This window comes from Schistocerca piceifrons, chromosome 6, assembly GCF_021461385.2.
Source record: "Schistocerca piceifrons isolate TAMUIC-IGC-003096 chromosome 6, iqSchPice1.1, whole genome shotgun sequence".
NCBI lineage: Eukaryota > Metazoa > Arthropoda > Insecta > Orthoptera > Acrididae > Schistocerca > Schistocerca piceifrons.
In genome coordinates, this window is record NC_060143.1 from 436,561,872 (window position 1) to 436,582,984 (window position 21,113).

The following is a 21,113-nucleotide window of genomic DNA, read 5'->3' on the forward strand; positions in this document are numbered from 1 at the left end:
TTCCCCAACTGTTTGGTCAACAAAGAATCAACTATTAAATGTTGAATTTTCAAGTTATGCTTGAACCTTACACATTTGATTTAATCTTATTTGATTGCTTGTAGTAGATAGTTGAGTTCACTATATTGGTTGTGCTTTTTGTCCAACTCAAGACAAAATTCTCATAATTCCATGCTGGAAGACGCATTCCTGCCTCCCTTCCTACCATCACCTTGTTGGCAGTTCATCTTTGTGTGTTTCCACGAGCTGTGTCTTGCCCACTAGGCTACTTATCTTTTCATTTAATTTTGCCTTTTACTGACTATGATTATGCACCACTTCTCAGGCGAGGGCAGTCATTCACCATAATCTGTCAAAACTAAGTTAAATACTTTAGCATAACCATAGGGAGTTGGGGGAGCTATGCAGCAGTGTTTCAGATACAGGTTACCCTTTCATTTTGATGGAGACATCTTTACTCAGCTCTATCAGTCAGTGGCTCGGTCATCATATTTCTGGTATCAAGTTTATTCTAGAGTCAGATTAGTTTTGTCAAGAGCTGAGTTCCAATCAATAACATTCCACTCAGTTCTAAACTTAGCAGGGAAATACTGACTGCAGCTCTAAGTTAGATGATATTGCACTTCATTTCCATAAACACTTTCAAAATTTATACACAGCTGCAGGAGGAACTGCAGAATGCAATCTTCTTGTAGAAATAGTAAACAGCCACTCAGTTGCAAACTGGATGGAATATTAAAACCCCTTTACCATCGTTTCAATGTTTACCAAAATGTCTTCTACACAAGGAATTATAGACAACCTAAGCAAGTTACAGTGCAAACATGTAAATATTCACAGAGGTGCAATCATATCTCCTCATGAATACATAAACTTATTCAGCCTTACTGGATTACATATTGTGACAGAGGTATCTTAAAATATAGTTGGAAGGCATCAGTCAAATATAAAATTTCACCTTCATAATAAATTAAAATATGCACAACACACTTGTTTTCAATTGGTATTTTCTCACCATCATACATCTAGTGCACTGGCATCACATATGCAACACTTGCACTAAAGAAAGCTTCGAGCAAGAGAGGACACTAATAGTATGCACAAGGAAGGTACGTGATAGTGAATGAAATTATCATGCTAAACTTTTTTCACAAGTTAAAATTCAAATTATAACATTAAACAGCAGATAAACTTCAGCTATGTACATATTTAATATTAATAAAATGGCAACAAATACAGGTTACCATCTAAAAATGGTCTTTACTGTAGAAACAAATTACATAAAAGTAGGTATAGTGCAAACAGAAACAACAGTAAAAGGAACCAGGGTGTGGAGGGAAAGGGATAAAGGGGGGGGGGGGGGGGGAGAGGAAGGGGATATGGGGCGGAGAGGAAGAAAAGGGAGGGTTTGGAGAGAGGTGGTGGAGGGTGAGAGGTAAAAATGATAAAATATGTGAAACTCTCAAATACAACATACCTGAAAAAATTGTGAATATCAAACCTCCAGAAGTATAAATATGTGTGTGCCACAATTACATTAGCTGGGAAAAAAACCAACAAAGCAAAAAACAAAATTGATTATAAAATGGCTGAAAAAGATGAGCAACTTGTTGCACATTATTTTGCCGACTGAAAGGAGAACCATAGTCCTGAAAGATTTCATAAATTGTTTTCAGATCAGACCTGCATTGTACGACAAATTATAAATGCCAATACGACATAAAATGACAAGAAAATTTTAGAAACCGACTCTGACAATAACACAGAGCTCCCTCAAAGCTGTCGAAGACTGATCCCTACCTACAGCGCTCACTGCTGGTGGCACCATAATTTACAAGCTGCCTCTGTAAGAAGCACTCTGGGAAGAAGCCCCCCTCCAGCTCGTGTCAAGTCACCTGGCAGAACTCCACGGCCTCTGATCAGCTGCCGCCTACCGCACAGAGCATTTTTTTCTTAAGGGTTCTAGCTTGATAGAATGTTATCTGCACTGGCCACTATCTGCAGATGACTTTAGCTGTGATCCTGGACTATCTATGGACTGTAATATTGGCCGGCTATCTTCTGTTTGTGAGAGATCAAACTCGTAAGTATTTGTCTTTGATGTATGTTTCTACTGTGTTAGTGTAATAACCCAAATAAATTGTGCTCGTAACTACAGACTTCTACAAAAATATGTTAATTAGGGATCAATTGCTCTCAATAAGAGACTAGGAGTAACTTTGAGATTTCAAATGAGAAAGAGGTCATTCAAATGCTTGAAGTTTTGATCTGTAATAGTAGCAAACATGATTTATTATGAAAACCTGTGAATTAACTAATCACGGATATATTCAGTTAACTGAAGTGAAACATCTTTTTTACATGTTATGATGGTCTGCTGAGATAAAAACTGCTTGCCAATATTTCTAGTATTAACAATACATCAATATATACCCTCAGATGGTAAATATAATGATGCTTTAATAGTATTACTGAAAGAGTGAGGAACCCTTAACTGTTTCCATTTAATATTTGCATATCATATCTTTTTAAACCCTGAACTATTGTGCTAAAAGGTAAGTTTCAGACATTTATATGAAGATTCACGGGTTTCATTGCCAGTGGGCCATTCTAATAGATCTCTAACATGTGTATCTGAGATGCATCTGTCAATACCTGAGATTACTTTCAATGACCCCTCAGACAACACTTCTAAGCCAACAGGACAACTGGGAGTAGAAGCTGGTGTCAGACAAGGAGTGAACATTTCACAGTTAATCCTTCACTCTTTAGTGGAGGGTACAGTTGAAATAAGAATGTGAAACTTTTTCGTGGCATCTGTTCTTCTCCGTGAGATGTCAGTAAATTTTCAGGGCTAAATATGCTACCAAATCATGTCAAGGCAAATTCCGGGCCCAATGGAGAGTTAACAATGGGTGTTTGATCCTGGTGATGAAATAGGTAACACGCCATTTTGTTGGGTTAATTTTTGCCTTCCAAATGTTGCACCACTGTATAATTTTGCCCAAGTGCTGCTATTAATTTATGATAAACAAAAATAAGGTTGTGGGATTTCTGGTATACTGCAGTATCATCAGTGTAGAAAGATATCACATTGCTGACCAGTTTAGAAATGTCACTAGCATAAAAAGTGTACAGCAGTGTTGGCCACAGTGTGTGAAAATGCACACTAGAATGATGTGCTGCATTTGAACGGTCCAACGCACGGCCAGTCTTGGCTTTGCTTGGTCCTTCTCTGAACTACTAAGCACAGTGTGACACTTTATTTATCAGTGAAATGTGACAATGTTTCTTCTGGCATTTGGACTGGCATTTTGTGGTTGCCACTTTCTTCAGTTCTGCAGAATCATGGTTTCAGTGCTGTTTATCTTTTGCTATTTCTTTGTGGTACAAAGGCAGTTCATAGTTCCAGTTGTTGTTTGCATAAAAAGAGGCAGTATAGCATTCTACCATCCCAACATTTAAAAATGAAGGGGAATCACAGATGGGAAGAATAAGAATTATTGATATCTATTACACAGTTGGATAATCAATAGGTTCTGCAAATTTTCTACAGAGCAGCATTACAACATCATGCAGAATGAATTCAGAAATTTTGCTGATGAGGAAAGAGCTAAAAATTATAATGATCAACAGACAATATGTACAGCATTTATTATTCTGAACAACAAAAAGCACTTTGTGCAAAATTAGCAGGCACACAGCATATGATGAAACTGGTGATATGACTAGTAAATCTTCCAAAGTTGCATGTATTACTACAGTGTTTGATGGAAATGAATGAAAAGTATGGAGACATTACATATCACTGCAAAGAATGTTTGTTAAATAATGGAGCATGCCTGAAATGATTTTTAGATTAAGACCCGCTATTATTGAGTTCCTGAAGCACAAAGGAAAGCAAGAACAAGAATTCAAACATACAGAATGAACTATGCACTTCTCCCTTTATGTGGACTTGACTGCACATTGTCTACAGTAAAGCATTACAAGGTGAGAAAAAAATTATTTCTAATCTGATGGGGATCCATTCAAAACAACACTCTTATTGTGGAAGGGGCAACCCTCATGAAAAACAGTTCATTTCCCTGTGCACACTGGTGTTAAGAAAACACGAATTTTGAAGAATTTACTGTGGCACTGAAACACTCAATAAACGTTTTGAGGACATTGGCAATCTAAACTGTGTTTCTGAGCTGGTTTCAAGATCATTAGCTGTTTAAATTGAAAATTCCTCTGAAGATGTGCAGATGGAACTGATCAATGTGCAATGCATAACCTGTTTAAAAGACAAATTCTATTACAATAAAACTGTCCAGAAGTTCTATATTGTTTTCATCAAGAAGTGTTTCCATGCCTCCAAAATGAGATAGCAAATATTATACAATGTTTCAATTAACAAGTGTGTGTGAAAGGCCTTTCCTTTTTTTATTATGAAATTAATTGAGACACAATAATGTGGCACCCCAAGTGTCAAAAATATGCAAAACTGTCTGTGTTCGATCGTATTCCAACAGTTTGTACCAGGCACAAATTTTATTATTGTCCACAATGCACCAAAAATTATTAGATAATTCTGAAAATGTTTTTGTTTGTGATCTACATTGTTATGAAACATGAAACCAAGCCACTTGAGAGATGTTCAGTGTTCCTCGCATGAATGCAGTGCCATCTACATTTGGCGTGTTCACAGTTTGCACCTCTTCCTGCTCAGAGTGTGTGGGCAAGCAAGAGAACTCCACACAAGAGCATGAGAACTGAACATTTGGAGAATTATTGACAGTCCCTGATGTACAGAAAGGGGCCTAAGACCGAATCTTTGGGTACTCCTACCTCAATCGGTCATGTCTGGCTTGATCAAATAACAGTTCTTATGAAACACTATCGTTTTGCAAGAAATGAGCCATTAATACAAATTAAGAGCTCTGAGTATTTAAGTGTATCAAGGCTGTAGATGAAGCCACTGTGCCAGATGCAGTCAAATGCCTTTTCTATATCCAGGAATACTGCTCCAGTTGATTCGCTCTTCTTGTACAGTGGAATGTTCAGGACAGAAACCAAACTGCTCTGACATAAGAATGTTGTCCTCTGTGAGGAAATGACAGTGGGGAGTGAGAATTATTTGTTCAAAGATTTTAGAAGAAAGATATGTAGTCAACTATCAAAGTAGAGGAGGTTCTGGAAGGGTGATCACGTTCACACTTTTCATGGTAAACCTTGAGCAACAGAGTAAAGGCTTGCAAATTATCTATAAAAACAGGGGAATACAAAACTGTTCAGGAGAAGAATGGAATACAGCAATATAAGTAACACAGGAATGAAATAAATAGGAAGTTTAGGGAAGACAAAACAAAATGGCTTCTGGAGAAGTGTTGTTCATGAAATTCAGGAAATTTGTGAAGATAGCGTGAAAGAAGTGATAGAAAGACTGATCCATCTCTCACACACACACACACACACACACACACACACACACACACACACACACACACACACACACACACACGCGCGCGCACGCAAAGCATGGGCATAAATGATGGCCCTTTTTCATCTACAACAAACTTACCAATTCATCTAATGTGGAAAATTAATACCATATTATGATATAAACTAAATGTTTTCTATGTAGAACAGTGGAGGACCTCATAGACACACAATAACCACAATGGAACGATGAGTTCCAGTCTGAGTTTATAATAAGTAAACCTCATTTACCAAATTTCACTAACTGTCAATTCATAATATAGTTTACATAGTGCTTATCATGTCATCTCACTTAATAACTGCTATTATCACATGTAGAAGCAATGTAGTTCACCAACCTACATTATTATGCATTTTTATTATGTCAACAATGTACACAAAATGACTACTGTATTGTAAACTAACTAGGTTTACCTCTGTCCTATATCATATGTACAAACAATGTACAGCACTGATTCTTGGACCAATAAATAATAAATAGAATCTCTTAAGAAAGACAATAGGAAAGTAGTGGGGTGGGGTGGGGTGGGAAGGGGGGAGGGGAGGGGAGGGGGGAAGACAAGGACTAAAATGCAAGAACACCTAGAGTCAAACTATGACATTCCCTACAGAAAATATGACACTGTAATTCAGCTACAGGGATCACCAACAAATATTTTCCTGATCAGTTACTACCCAGTGTATCTTCAGAAAATTACAGTGTATTCTAATTTCCCCAAGTTTTTGCGTCTTCTTGGTATTGGTCGCAAATGCTGACAGGGTAGTTTTCACACAATATTTCCTCTTCATGGTAACCTCAAAATAGCATGTTTCATTTCGTTTGTGTCAGTGCTGTACAGGACTTCAACTCTCATCATTATTTCTGCCAGCTAATGTTTGTACTCATAAGCGCAAACAAATATAATGAAATGAATGCACTATGAGAAACCAACAGCACCTCAAAATGCAACATACAAATACTTATTTACCAGTTTATTATTTTTACTAGTTTAACAACTTTACCTTTATGGCAGAGAGTTTTCTCTGAATACGTTCCTGGATTTTTAACACCCAGTACTCATTGCTAAGAATATCAAACAGGATTCTACCAATCAGTGCATTGATCCACATCACACTTCCTGAGACTTGGGATTCTTTTTCACTTTCTTTAAAAGTATCCTGTTCTGTTTCAGCTTCAGGTACCTCACCATGTGTTAGCTGTGATTCTTGGTGCTATAAGTAGAAGCAAAATCTAATCAAAAATTAAAACATACTTACAAAATTGTTCACATGATATTAAGTAAAGTAAAAATATAAATGCTAATTGCTGGGTTTGGATACACTAATCTTTACTTTTTTATTTATCTTATATGGTTTTCAACTGCAGATAATATTTAATTTGTTGTCACAGTCTATGAACGAATTATGCATTTGCTGTTGTAGACTGGAAACCACAGTATGTATCTGTGTAGCAATTTCTCAGAAATGTGTATAAAATAATGTAAAACTCTTCATATGTCTCCAGTATACCATAGCAACGATGATTTGAAAGTGTATGTGATAAGGTGAATAAATCCATCTACAGTATCTATCTAAATCTACCAACATGCCTTTTTCTCTCTCTTTGGTTCCCATTTGTCAACAGCTCTCTCTCTCTCTCTCTCTCTCTCTCTCTCTCTCTCTCTCTCTCTCTCTCTCTCTCTCTCGCCATTCTAACTACCAATATTTTCTTTTGTGTCAAATTGAATTGTTTACAATTTAATGAATTCAGAAAAATCCTTAATTGGTCAATACAGCAATTTATTATTTTTATTGATTACTAATTTTGGCTTAAGATGTTAGCGATCTTCAGATCTGTAATTTGACAGAAAATTGCATATAAGGAAAACCGGTATGGTACAAACTCCCAGTACAATAGTTCCATAATGTAAATACATACCACAGGGTTGTTTCTTTTCTTATGTACAATCTCAAAACCTGTAGGGCACCATCATTAATTTTGTGCAAGCTGCATAACTCAATATTATTAAACAGCTCAATGAAACATCAACATAAAATCACCTAAAAACATAAATCATGAACAAGTATTATGATGCAGTGCATCAATATATCAAAAGGAAAGTTGAGACTACATCATTTTTACCTAAGACTAACTGATTGTCACAATCACTGTGTAACAACATTATATCAAATGATATCCAGATCTGCAGAGTGAGGTCACAATTCACACACTACATTACTGTAGACATATCGTATCACCAGAAAACAAAAGGAAATTTCACCCGGTTATACACGGAAGCCATACCCACTGTGCGATACTTAGATTCCACATGCAAAATATGAACACAGTTTGTAAAAATGAGTTATCCATGACACATAGCATGGGGATCAACAAGGAAAATACCTGCATCATAGCAGCAAAGATACCAAAGGATGTTATGCATTAGGGCTTACGAGATTCCATGTTGTTGGCTTATAATGGCTAGACGAGAGCTGTGTAAACCTGTTGTAGGCTTAGGAGGTATACTAATTATTAAATATGAATAAATTTCATAAGGTTTACCATAATTGTATCTGCGAAATGTTCATCATTAGACACTGGTGCTAAGAATGCTGATATAAAAACCACAACACGCTTCTGAACTGCTTGTGGTACTTTCTTACTATGGGACAAGTTACTAAGGGAGTTCATGTTAATTTTACACTTTCATACAATTTCATATTTTTTTTTTTTTGAATACTTTCGGTTATGTATACTCTGTTAAGTAGTATCATAGATAACACAAATGTTATTACTGGCACTTTGAAATGTATTTGTTGGTCACTGTGAGGCATTTAAGAAACTAGATGTTTAACTGTACAAAGCTTTCATATAGTTCTTGTTATGGAAATAATTTTTATTCTTATTGCTACAATTCGTAAATTGTTCGGTAGTTTTTCTACTTTAATGAATATTCTACCAGTATCGCCATCTGGTGGAATGTTGCTTGCTTGTAAACCCTTTGGTGTCCTGTCTGCTATGATACAGGCATTTTCCTTGTTATGTGTCATTGGTAATCCATTTTACAAACTGTGTTATTCAAGATTCATACGTAGGATCTGTGTACCAAAATATTTGATGGTGGATATGGCTACCTCATACAGCAGGGTGAAAATTATTCATTTCCTTCTGGTTATACATCTCTTGTGTGACGTACTGTGTCAATTGTGATCTCACTCTGCACATGTGGAATTATTTGATATACTGTTTTATGTAGTGGATCTATGAGATCTCTTAGTCTTGGGGAAGAATTACGTAGGCTCAGCTTTTCTTTTGATATGGTGAGGCATTACTTTTTAAGCGATTTTACGTTAGTGTTTCATCAAGCTTATAATAAGATTTGTTTAAGCAGCTTGCACAAAATTTATAACAATCTGTCCTGCTGGCTGGTGACTACATGGGGGCGGGGATTCGATAATCAACCTGTTTAATGGAACAAAATTCTAACAAACAACAACACCATCCTCCACAGTGGCATTGTGACAAGGTTTGACAGCCCATTCATATATGGTAAATAGTTGTAATTAATTAAGCCACATTTTACGGTGATGTTAACCATCAAGAGGAGTCACAACAGGTAGTCATCTAGTGGAACTGAAGTGATATTCAGGGTCCTCCAAATAAGTGTTATGGATTCCCTGCTGTTCGTAATCTCTATTAACAATTTGAGACAATAATATGAGCAACTTTCTTAGTTGGTTTGCAGATGATCTGTCATTTACTGTCTAGTAAAATCATTAAAAGATCAAAATCAATTGCAAAATGATTTAGATGTCTGTATGGCACAAAAAGTGGCAACTGACCAAAAAACAAAAAGTGTAAGGTCCTGAACATGAGTACTAAAAAGATCACATTAAATTTCACTCACAAAACAAATTACATAAATATGAAGATTGTTGATTCAACTAAACACCTAGGGATTATGACCGAACAACTTAAATCATAACTACTATCACACAGAAAATAATGTTGGGAACATGAACTAAAGACTGTGTTTTATTGGGAGAACACTTAGAACACACAACATCAATACTAGAGAGACTGCCTACAATACACTTGTCTGTCTTCTTCTGGAGTACTGCTGTGCTGCAGGATCCTCAGCAGATAGGATTGACGGAGGACATCGAAAAAGGTGAAAGAAGAGCAGCTTGTTTCGTATCATGAAATAGGGGAGAGAGTGTCATGGATATGAATTGTGAGTTGGGCTAACAATCATTAAAAAAAAAAAAAAAAAAAAAAAAAAAAAAAAAAAAAAAAAAAAAAAAAAAACATTTTTCATTGTGGCTAGTTCTTTTCATGAAATTTCAATCATCAATATCCCCTCCTCCTCCAAAATAATAATAATAATAATAAACCCCTTGGAGGCCCGGGAAAAGAATAGGCCTTCGGTATGTTCTGCCAGTCATAAAAGACGACGAAAAGAACAGACCACTAATAGGGCTAACCCCCTTTTAGTGTGATTAGTTGGTTCAGGACAGAACTGATGAAGCCTCGGACAAGCGCTGTCATGGTCGGGGACGGTGCTTGAACCCTATGCCCGTCCACAATGGTAACGACACTGCTAGCCACACGGAAAATGATTTAAATCCAAATAGAGGTGTTTTGCAGGATATGCTTCCTGCAACACCCTAGAAGGAAAACAAAGACAGGGGATGAGATGGTCAGATGAAGTTAACCGACACCTCATGTTCTGTTATTACCAAGCAACAAACTTAGGAACCAACACAACTGGATACAGATCATAACTATACACAACATTTATTACCAGATACCCAGAATTAAAATTTTTAACAGAACAACGACTAGCTGATCAGATCCGTGTAATAATAAAAAATAACAGGATACAACAGTCAGAACTAGAAAACATCAAACAACAAGTACAACAAATACTGGAACAAAATAATGTGCAATCAGAAGAAGAAGAAAATACAGTAATGGACTCAAACATCCCAGAGCAAACAAACAAACAACAACATGCATCAATTAAACAATCAGAGGAAAACGAAATCTTAAGACAGCCACCAGAACAAGCACAAATAGATATAGAAGAAAAATTTCAGCTGACATATATAGAATACAAAGACACAAATACAGACATTAGACCATTCTTGCATAGACCACCAAATAACCCACAAGTCGAAACAACAATAACAACTATCAACACAATCATACACAACAAAATAAATGAAAATACAACTATGGAAGAGTTACAACCACTGGTTTATATGGGAGCGCTCACTACACTAAATATACACACTAGGCAGAGATCAGAACAAACCAACACACAGAAGAAACCCACAAAACCAGCATGGCAACACAAGCTACAGATCAGAACAGACAAACTGAGAAAAGACATCGGACAGCTAACACAATTTATAAGAAATGAAATATCAGACAAAAAACGAAAAAGATTAGGTAAAATCTCACAAAAAGAAGCGATAGAGCAATTAGGTGAAAAGAAGCAGAAATTTCAAGCATTGGCCAAATGACTTAGAAGATACAAAAAAAGTGAAAATAGAAGGAAACAAAACCAAACATTCAACACAAACCAAAAGAAATTTTATCACACAATAGATAACACATACATTAAAATAGACAATCCATCAAACGTAACAGACATGGAATACTTCTGGAGCAGCATATGGTCAAACTCGGTACAACATAACAGGCATGCACGGTGGATACAAGCAGAAACATACACATACAAGATGGTACCACAAATGCCCGAAGTGATAATTTTGCAACATGAAGTCACCCGAGCAATTAATTCTACGCACAATTGGAAAGCCCCTGGAAAAGATAAAATAGCAAATTTCTGGCTAAAGAAGTTCACCTCAACACATTCACATCTAACTAAATTATTTAACAGTTTCATTGCAGACCCATACACATTCCCTGATACACTTACACATGGAATAACTTATCTGAAACCTAAAGATCAAGCAAGCAGACACAGCAAACCCAGCAAAATATCACCCCATAACATACCTACCAACAATATACAAAATATTAACTTCAGTCATTACACAGAAATTAATGACACATACAACACAGAACAAAATTACAAATGAAGAACAAAAAGGCTGTTGCAAAGGAGCACGAGGATGTAAAGAGCAACTGATAATAGATGCAGAGGTGACATATCGAGCTAAAACTAAACAAAGGTCACTACACTACGCATACATTGATTACCAAACAGCTTTTGATAGTGTACCCCACTCATGGTTACTACAAATATTGGAAATATACAAAGTAGATCCTAAATTGATACAGTTCCTAAACATAGTAATGAAAAATTGGAAAACCACACTTAATATCCAAACAAATTCAAATAATATCACATCACACCCAATACAGATTAAGCGTGGAATATACCAAGGAGACTCATTAGGTCCTTTCTGGTTCTGCCTTGCTCTGAACCCACTATCCAACATGCTAAATAATACAAATTATGGATACAATATTACTGGAACATACCAACACAAAATCACACATTTGCTATACATGGATGATTTAAAACTACTGGAAGTAACAAATCAACAACTCAACCAATTACTAAAGATAACAGAAATATTCAGCAATGATATAAATATGGCTTTTGGAACAGACAAATGTAAGAAAAATAGCATAGTCAAGGGAAAACACACTAAACAAGAAGATTACATATTGGATAACCACAACGACTGCATAGAAGCGATGGAAAAAACAGATGCCTATAAATATCTATGATACAGACAAAAAATAGGAATAGATAATACAAATATTAAAGAAGAACTAAAAGAAAAATATAGACAAAGACTAACAAAAATATTGAAAACAGAATTGACAACAAGAAACAAGACAAAAGCTATAAATACCTATGCTATACCAATATTGACCTATTGACCTATTCATTTGGAGTAGTGAAATGGAGTAACACAGACCTAGAAGCACTCAATACACTTACACGATCAAAATCCCACAAATATAGAATACATCACATACATTCAGCAACAGAAAGATTCACATTAAGCAGAAAGGAAGGAGGAAGGAGATTTATCAACATAAAAAACCTACATTATGGACAGGTAGACAATTTAAGAAAATTTTTTCTAGAACGAGCAGAAACTAGCAAAATACACAAAGCAATCACTCATATAAATACATCAGCTACACCATTGCAATTTCCTAACCACTTCTACAACCCTTTAGATCACATAACATCAACAGATACGAAGAAAGTAAATTAGAAAAGGAAAACACTACATGGCAAGCACCTGTATCATCTAACAGAGCCACATATCGATCAAGACGCGTCTAACACATGGCTAAGAAAAGGCAATATATACATTGAGACGGAAGGATTCATGATTGCAATACAGGATCAAACAATAAACACCAGATATTACAGCAAGCATATTATTAAAGATCCCAATACCACAACAGATAAATGCAGACTTTGCAAACAACAAATAGAAACAGTAGATCACATCATAAGCGGATGTACAATACTAGCAAATACAGAATACCCCAGAGGACATGACAATGTAGCAAAAATAATACATCAACAACTTGCCATACAACATAAACTAATAAAACAACATGTTCCCACATACAAGTATGCACCCCAAATGTACTGGAGAATGATGAATAAAAATTATACCGAAACGGAACCATTATAACAGATAAAACAACACCACATAACAAACCTGACATCATACTCACCAATAAAAAGAAGAAATTAACACAACTAATCGAAATATCCATACCCAATACAACAAATATACAGGAGAAAAAATTGAAAAATACATCCAATTGGCTGAGGAAGTCAAAGACATGTGGCATCAGGATAAAGTTGACATCGTACCAATTAAACTATCAACTACAGGAGTCATACCACACAATATCCGCCAGTACATCAACGCAATACAGCTACATCCAAACGAATATTTACAACTACAGAAATCTGTAATTATTGATACATGTTCAATTACCCGAAAGTTCCTAAATGCAATGTAACATATACCGAACAGTTAAATGGAAGTCACGCTTGATCAAGGTCCGCGTCACTTTCCATTTTTGACCAGACATAATGTTTGAGAAGAGAAATATTATTATTATTATTATTATTATTATTATTATTATTATTATTACTGTTTCCTGCCTCCACAGGTGAAAATGACAATTACAATAAAATAATAGAAATCAAAGCCAGCATGGAAAGATTTAGGTGTCAGTTTTTCCTACATGCTATTCAACAGTGGAACTGTATAGAAATAGTGTGAAAGTGGTTCACTGAACCATCTGCCAGGCATTTAAGTGTGAATTGCAGAATAATCACACGGATGCAGCTTCAGAGTAGACAGGTAGATATAGATGTAAAATAGATGTCGATGAATCAAAAGTGGCAATATAAATTGCCATTTATATCCACAAAAAATAGAGAAGTATGTGTGAAAATTTGTAAATGCATTAAACCAAGGATTAGCACATTAAATTTTAACATGATTGTTACCACGTTGTGGTGACAATTAACTGTTCCTTAGGAATGCAGAAAAGGAAACACTGTATTTTGTGGAAAATTTGGAAATTTGTGGTAAGGTCTTTTGGGAGAAAACTGCTGAGGTCATCAGTCCTTAAGTCTACAAACTACTTAATCTAACTTATACTAACTTACACTAAGGACAACACACACACCCATGCCCGAGGGAGGACTTGAACCTCTGATGGGGGGAGCCGTGCGAAGCATGATGAATCGCTTCTGACCGCACGGCTACCCTGTGCGGCTATATTTTGTGAAACAGTTTCAAAAAGCTATTGAATGATACTACCAAAATGTTATGATTTATTGCTTCCACGGATACGACTGCAAAAGAAGGCAATGTAGGAATTCCAAATGTGGTGAATGTCAAGAGGGGTACATAACTAATACAAACAGAAAAAACTGAGTGAATTTCAATGTCTAACAAATTAAAAATCACAAATTCTTTAACTAAAAATAAATGTTGTTGGAAAGTTCTTGTAGAGCATAATTACTTCAGGGTTACAGGAGACCACTCACCAAAAAAAAATGAAAACTTGCTAGCTTTCAGAGTTATCCTTTAACCGGCTATAGTACACACACACACACACACACACACACACACACACACACACACACACACACACACACACGCCTATGCCCCTCTAAAGCATTTACTATATAAAAAAAAATAAAAAAGATTAAAAATATTTTATGGGAGTATATGAGGATAAAGATCCTTCACTGATAACATAACTGAAAAAAAAGAACAAAAGAGGATGTGGGGGTATTGTTTGAACATGTAACAGAAAAACTAAAAGCAAAATATGATCATTATTTCATGGTGTTATAATTTCACCAAGATGATAGGAGGCAAGATCCTGAGTTCATGAAAACTGATGTGGTCTTAAGAGTGCACATCCTAAAAGAACAAAATATAAAGAGTTTTTAACAAAACAAGATATATCTTAAGTCATGAAAAAACACAAATATAAGAAAAATATGTGGATGGAGAGTGGAACAATATTGTCACATATAACCACAATCAAGTCCAGATCTGAAATCAGAGTCACCAATGAAGTACAACATTTAGCACTGAAAGTATGTCTATTACAAAACATGGATGTCCAGACAGGATGGAACAGAACTCTTGCACGAAGTGTTCTGCTATTTATACAAACACCGAATATTCCAGAATATGCAAACATTGAAATAGTAAGATTATTTCAGGAAGCTTCCAGAAATGATAAACACTAAATAAGAAATAATTGCCAGTGGCTGAGTTTGAACTTGTGACCCACAGCACCACTATATCACATTACAGGCAACACAGCTCATGCCACTTAACAAAAAAAACTGTGAATCTTTGAGCTATGAAACCATTTTGAAAAGTGTAAAAACATAAGCAGCTAAAATTTATATCAAGGAAATCCAACAACATACAACTAGAGTAAACACAAAAAATTTAAATAAAACAAAAAAGATGACAATAATTCAAGCACCACCTCAGCACTAATACTAGCGGACTCAATTTTTGAGACATGTTCTATAAGGCCAACATACACTGACATTTAAAGTTGTCGAAGAAAAAAGAAAGGGCAAATGTTTCTATATTCTGAATCACTACACAAGACTGGCTGAAACACTACAAGAAGCAAAAGCTTCTATGAAAAGTACAATGCTTTGAAACAGAAGAACGTCACTTCAGATATCTACAACATGACAGAAAACTGAAGAAAGAACTGAAATAAAACAAACAATTTGTAAATTATTTTAAATGAAAAATACAAAATTACTTAAATATCAAACAATGATTAGTAAAACAAAAAATAATGAGTTTTAAAATACATGTTTGTGCAAAGATTTCATTTGAAAAAACATAATCCCAAAAGAACTCACAGTGATATAAATGAACACAACTGCAACAACCCACAAAATGATTAACTCTAGGATTCATCAAAAATATTTGTAGCAGTTGCCAAAGGAGTAAAAGCAGAAAGCTCTAAATCAGGCAATAAATAACAATAACAAATGTAACATGCAACAAAATAAATATAGAGCACATAGCAGTGAAACTATTAATGAGAAAGACCAATTTCTCATTTCAAGTGACTACATGTTAAAGAACATCAATGTACTCAGTTAAAAAATGGATGTCAACTCCAAAATAAGGTCTCATCATTTGTATAAACATTTAATCAACATTCACAGCTTAAACAAAACATAATCAGATGAATCTCACAGGAACTGTAAAGGTGTTTTTCTGTGGGGAAATATTTTCTTCTGAGCAATAGTGAGGAAGATCTTGCCAATGAAACAAAAAAGATTACTTGAACTGCCATAAAATTTTGCTATCAATATAGAAAGTGTTTTCAAAATGAAATTACAATCAAGTGAATACAAAAAAAGATGTCTACCAATGGCAGCAGACAGACACAAAGAAAAGAGGCATACTGGCAACTTCTGGAATTAGAGGTTCACGTAAAGAAATAAAAAAAAAAAAGTGAGAGATTCTGGGATTACTCAAGAAAGCTAAGTAAGGCCTTGGATCCAAGCTATGAGAGTAAATCAAATATAAACAGGATTTTTGTTCTTGAGCATCTATGGTTGACAGGACCATGGTTTTAATATGCTTATATGCTTCTGGGAGGGGGAGGAGGAGGGGGAGGGGGAGGGGGAGGGGGCAGGAGTGCGGAGGGCCAGAAATTCCTCACTCCAACCAATATAACAGTAGTGTTCACAATGTCGGAGCAACAGGTGCACCTTTCCATTGCGCAATGCTTTATTATAAAATTTCTTATTGGTGAAGAAATTCAGGTTACGGAGGAATTTTTTTGGAAATTGACTGCACAGTTCGGGAAAAACACACTGTCAAGCACTCATGTGTTTGCCTGGCATAAATGGTTCAACGATAGACAAAAATGAGTGGAAAATCAGGAACGTGATGCTGTCCTCAGACCAGCATTGTGGACAAAGTCATTCGTGTGGCTCAAGACGTCCATGAAGACAACTGATGGGAGATTATACCTGAATTTGCAGAACAGGTCAGAATAAGTTATGGGAGCTGTCAAGCACATCACAAATGATGTATTGCACAATACAGCATGACCCAGGTGGGTTCCCAACTTTCGACTGCAAATCAGAAGTAGAGACCTTTGGGAGTCTGTCAGAGGCTTACAGCAAGATCTGCCAAAAAGGAAGGTGATGCATTTTTGAGTCAGATCATCGCCTGTGAAAAAATGGGGATCCGCCACTACATTCTCAAGCAAGCAAGCCAGTGTGGAGTGGGAGAGGAAAGGGGAGACAGCCTCAGGAAAAATCAGGACTCAACTGTCAGGTGACAAGGTTCTTTCACAGTTTTCTTTGACCAGATAAGACATTTTGCTCATTGATTCTTTGCATTAGCAATGCACAATCAATGTTGTTTACAAGCATGAACTCTAGAATGAGGTGAGAGCTGTATGTCACCATAACAGACAAGACCAAATGATTCAAAAGTCATCCTCTTTCACAACAACACCAAGCCCCATACTGCAAGAAATGCACTGGATTCAACTTGACTATACTCCCTACAGCCCAGACCTATCGTCCTGTGATTTTTGTTTGGCACACTTAAAAAATCCTTAGGAGGGCAACAATTTGAAGATGACAAGACCATGGACAGATTTGTGCGCAATTGGCTCATGACACAATGAGCTACATTGCACAATACTGGAATAAGAAATCCTCCGTCAAGTGGGAAAAAGTATTGCTGAAACAGAAAACTATAAAGAAACATAAATTATATTTGTCTTTTATTTTTGACAAAATATTTTTTAAATAAAATCTGGTTTATATTTGATTTATCCTTGTACTGCAGCAGGAAAATTTAAAACCAAGTGCACACAATGCACAAAAGCCAAGTAAAGAAAAGACAAAACATATTAACACATATGTTTGGAATATTTCATATTACTTTTTATTATTATAAAGAAAAGAAGAAGACAACATGTTAAATTAGTGTAGTCTGGTGCCATTTTAAAAGTTCATTAGTAGTTGTAATGCAATGCAAAAGCTTTCACACAAAATTGGTTTGCAACAGAAAAATATTTATTACAAGCAGAAAAAGTGTATAACAAATCTTAGTGTTACAAGACACCGTATGGCCAGGAGAGAATCTTCCAACACCACAGCTTAATATTACTACAAAAAGGCCACAAGACGAGTGGAGCTAAGAGAATGAAGTCAGAAGAGGAACTCCGTGGTCGAAGTTGTAGCACCAAGCTTGTAATAATTCTCAGCTTTGCCACAGGATCATATTGTGCAAATCTCACAATGTTTCATAGATACAATGTTGGACACCTTCAAGTAGTGGTAGCTATTGTTGTCACTGCTACAATGCATGACTGATGACTGCTACAATGCGTGACTGATGATAGGCATGCAGCGGCTTCAAAATTTCTCAGTCCAGGACCAGGCAACATGTATGGTGGGGAAATGCTCACCATTGGAGGAAAACAGTGCTTATAATGCACCCTGGTGGGAGCCACACACAGTCCTTCCATGCATGTGGGCAATGACTCTGTTGCCAGATGCTCCTGTGGTTAAAACCTGAATTAAATCTCAGCTGAGTGCTGAGTCAGTCATGAAGACTGAAGTCTTACATTCAGTGTCTTCTTTCTAGGATTGTGTTTTTAAGGAGGCCACACATATCCTCACGGCAGACAATTATCGACACAGATAGTTGAAAAACTGTATCTATGTTGATAAGATGCAGGTTTTTAACTATCTGTGTTGATAAGATTGTCTGCCGCGAGGATATGTATGGCCTCCTTAAAAACACAGTCCCAGAAAGAAGACACTGAACGTGAAACTTCAGTCGTCTTGTTACACCCACCCATGTATGATGGTGTTCAACACAATGTCTTGCATGGTTCAGCAGGTCTGCTCAGTATAAGATTTAACACATTGGCATGGGATCTTGTATAAGCCATGTTTCCTAAAGCCAAGATTGTCTTTGATCAAGCATAAATAAATCCTCAATTTTGCTGCTGGCTGAAAAACAAACTTGACATTGTGTCTCTTGAGGAGTCTTTCTATTGCTCAAGACATGCTGCCAAAATACAGCAAAAACACCATTGCAAATGGTGCCTCTGCACCTTTATTTACAACCCTGCTTTGAACTTGCTTGGAATGGAATGTATAACTTGCCTGAAATGGAATGCATGGTGTATTTGCCAATCAGAATAGCCGTTCTGTTTGAACACCGTTCTTAGGTGTTGTAGTTCACCAGGCAGACTGTCAGTATCTGACACCACATCTGCTCCACATACCAAAGAGCGTAAGACACTACCACACTGTGCTGGACGATAACAGCTTGCGTCTTTGTGTTGGTTTGCTGCAGTCACTATGTTCCAGCATACTGCCGTCTTTTCTTATAACCATGATACCGTAAGGTACCATTTTATTCCATCTCCATGGTGAATTGTATATTTGGATGGAATCGTTTCAAATGCAGGGGAAACATTGGTAATGTGTCTATTCTAGGGGACCACAGCACAAATGTATCTTCTGCATACTGCCAGAAGCAGGGGGGTTGAAGGTATGCTAAATGCAGTGCTTTTTCCTCAGAGTCTTCCAAATTTATTGCAGATAAGCTCTAAAGAGCCCTGCAGAGGTACTTTTATAAATAAAGATACTACTTCAAAACTAATCAAAAGATCTGACAGTTGTAACTTAAGCGCCTTCAGTCATCCTATGAAGTCCTCTGAATTCCAGATATGATAGTCACATTTGCCAACAAGAAGTCCCAACAGTGAAGTGAGATGTTTAGAGAGGATATAGGTAGGGGCTCTAATATTGCTCACTATAGGACAAAAAGCAGAGCCATCCTTATGTACCTCCAGCAGGTCGTACAGTCTTGGGGGAACTGCAGCCTGCTCGCACGGGCCCTTAATGACTTTAGTCAGAGTAGAACTCTTCTTAAATAGATTTAATGTTTTTCTCTGAATCTTGCCAGTCCAATTCTCTCTTAGATTGCAATAAGCAGGATCATCGAGCAGTGGCTCTACCGTTCCGTTGTATTCATCTCGTAAGAGAAGGACTCAGGCATTCTGCTTGTTGACATGAAAAATAATGAGGTCTTTCTCTGTTTTAAAATCTTACAGAGCCGTCCTTCCTGGTAAACTGATATTAAACTTTCTTGGTGGGTCTCAGGTTAAAATTTGGCAGGTGTCCTTTCTAATTGTTTCTGCAAACTCACGAGGAAGTTTCAAAATTTCCTGCGCTATCCCAGCTATCACATCTGGGATTGGAGCTTTCTCAATCACCGAAACCACTGCATCATCTAAGATCCTATCTGTGAAATTAAACACAGTACACCAAAGTGGTGCATTCTCTTCTTGCAGTTGGGCCTCGAAACCAGTATATTTTTAGATTTGGCAAACTTTACCTTGGTGTTTGGACCAGACAGCTAACGCCCTGGTACCCAATCTCAGGATACAGCTGAGAGGTTCCAAAAGATCTTCAGATACAGTGACAGTAATTTTATGGACATAATGTGAAGTTCCCATCATGTGTAAGCTACCAGCAAATGAAGATACCAAACAGCCATATCAATGAGATCTGCACAATATTATCCGACAGCAAACCCAAGAAGAGTATCTGCAACAGATCCATTGGGAAAGTGAGATCTGCACAATATTATCCGACAGCAAACCCAAGAAGAGTATCTGCAACAGATCCATTGGGAAAGTCTGAAAAGTCACATCAATTATAACGTTTCCCTGTTAATGTTGCAGCACAATTAAAATAACATGTGACAAAAGAATACCATTGTCTAGGTAACATCAACAATGAAACAGCTTCATCTCCTGCACCACCAACAGGTGGCAGGGACATCTCACTCTGTTGTCACACCGTCAGTAAATAATAGCATGTAGTGACAAGCAAGAGTAGCTTGCTATGCTCCCATTGTCTCACTGTGAAGTAGCATTCTATGTTTGTTAGCTGTTGTGAGCTATTGTTTTGGTGTAGCATTGCTTTAGTAGTAGTGTGTTAAATAGAACATCTAGGAATATGTTTTCCAGCTTCAAAGAAATTGGCAGTTGGGCTGGGAATTCAATTCATAGA

The 21,113-nt window shown here is 36.5% G+C and overlaps 1 protein-coding gene across 2 annotated transcripts in view; it reads right to left on the minus strand.

The window, feature by feature from the left end:
• Positions 1-21,113, minus strand: part of LOC124802758 (testis-expressed protein 2) — a 314,369-nt gene that overhangs the window by 74,137 nt on the left and 219,119 nt on the right. For both annotated transcript variants that reach the window (XM_047263750.1, XM_047263749.1), the window contains exon 9: positions 6,487-6,696. In XM_047263750.1, coding sequence (XP_047119706.1) covers positions 6,487-6,696 — 210 coding nt within the window. The remainder of the gene's footprint in view (positions 1-6,486; positions 6,697-21,113) is intronic.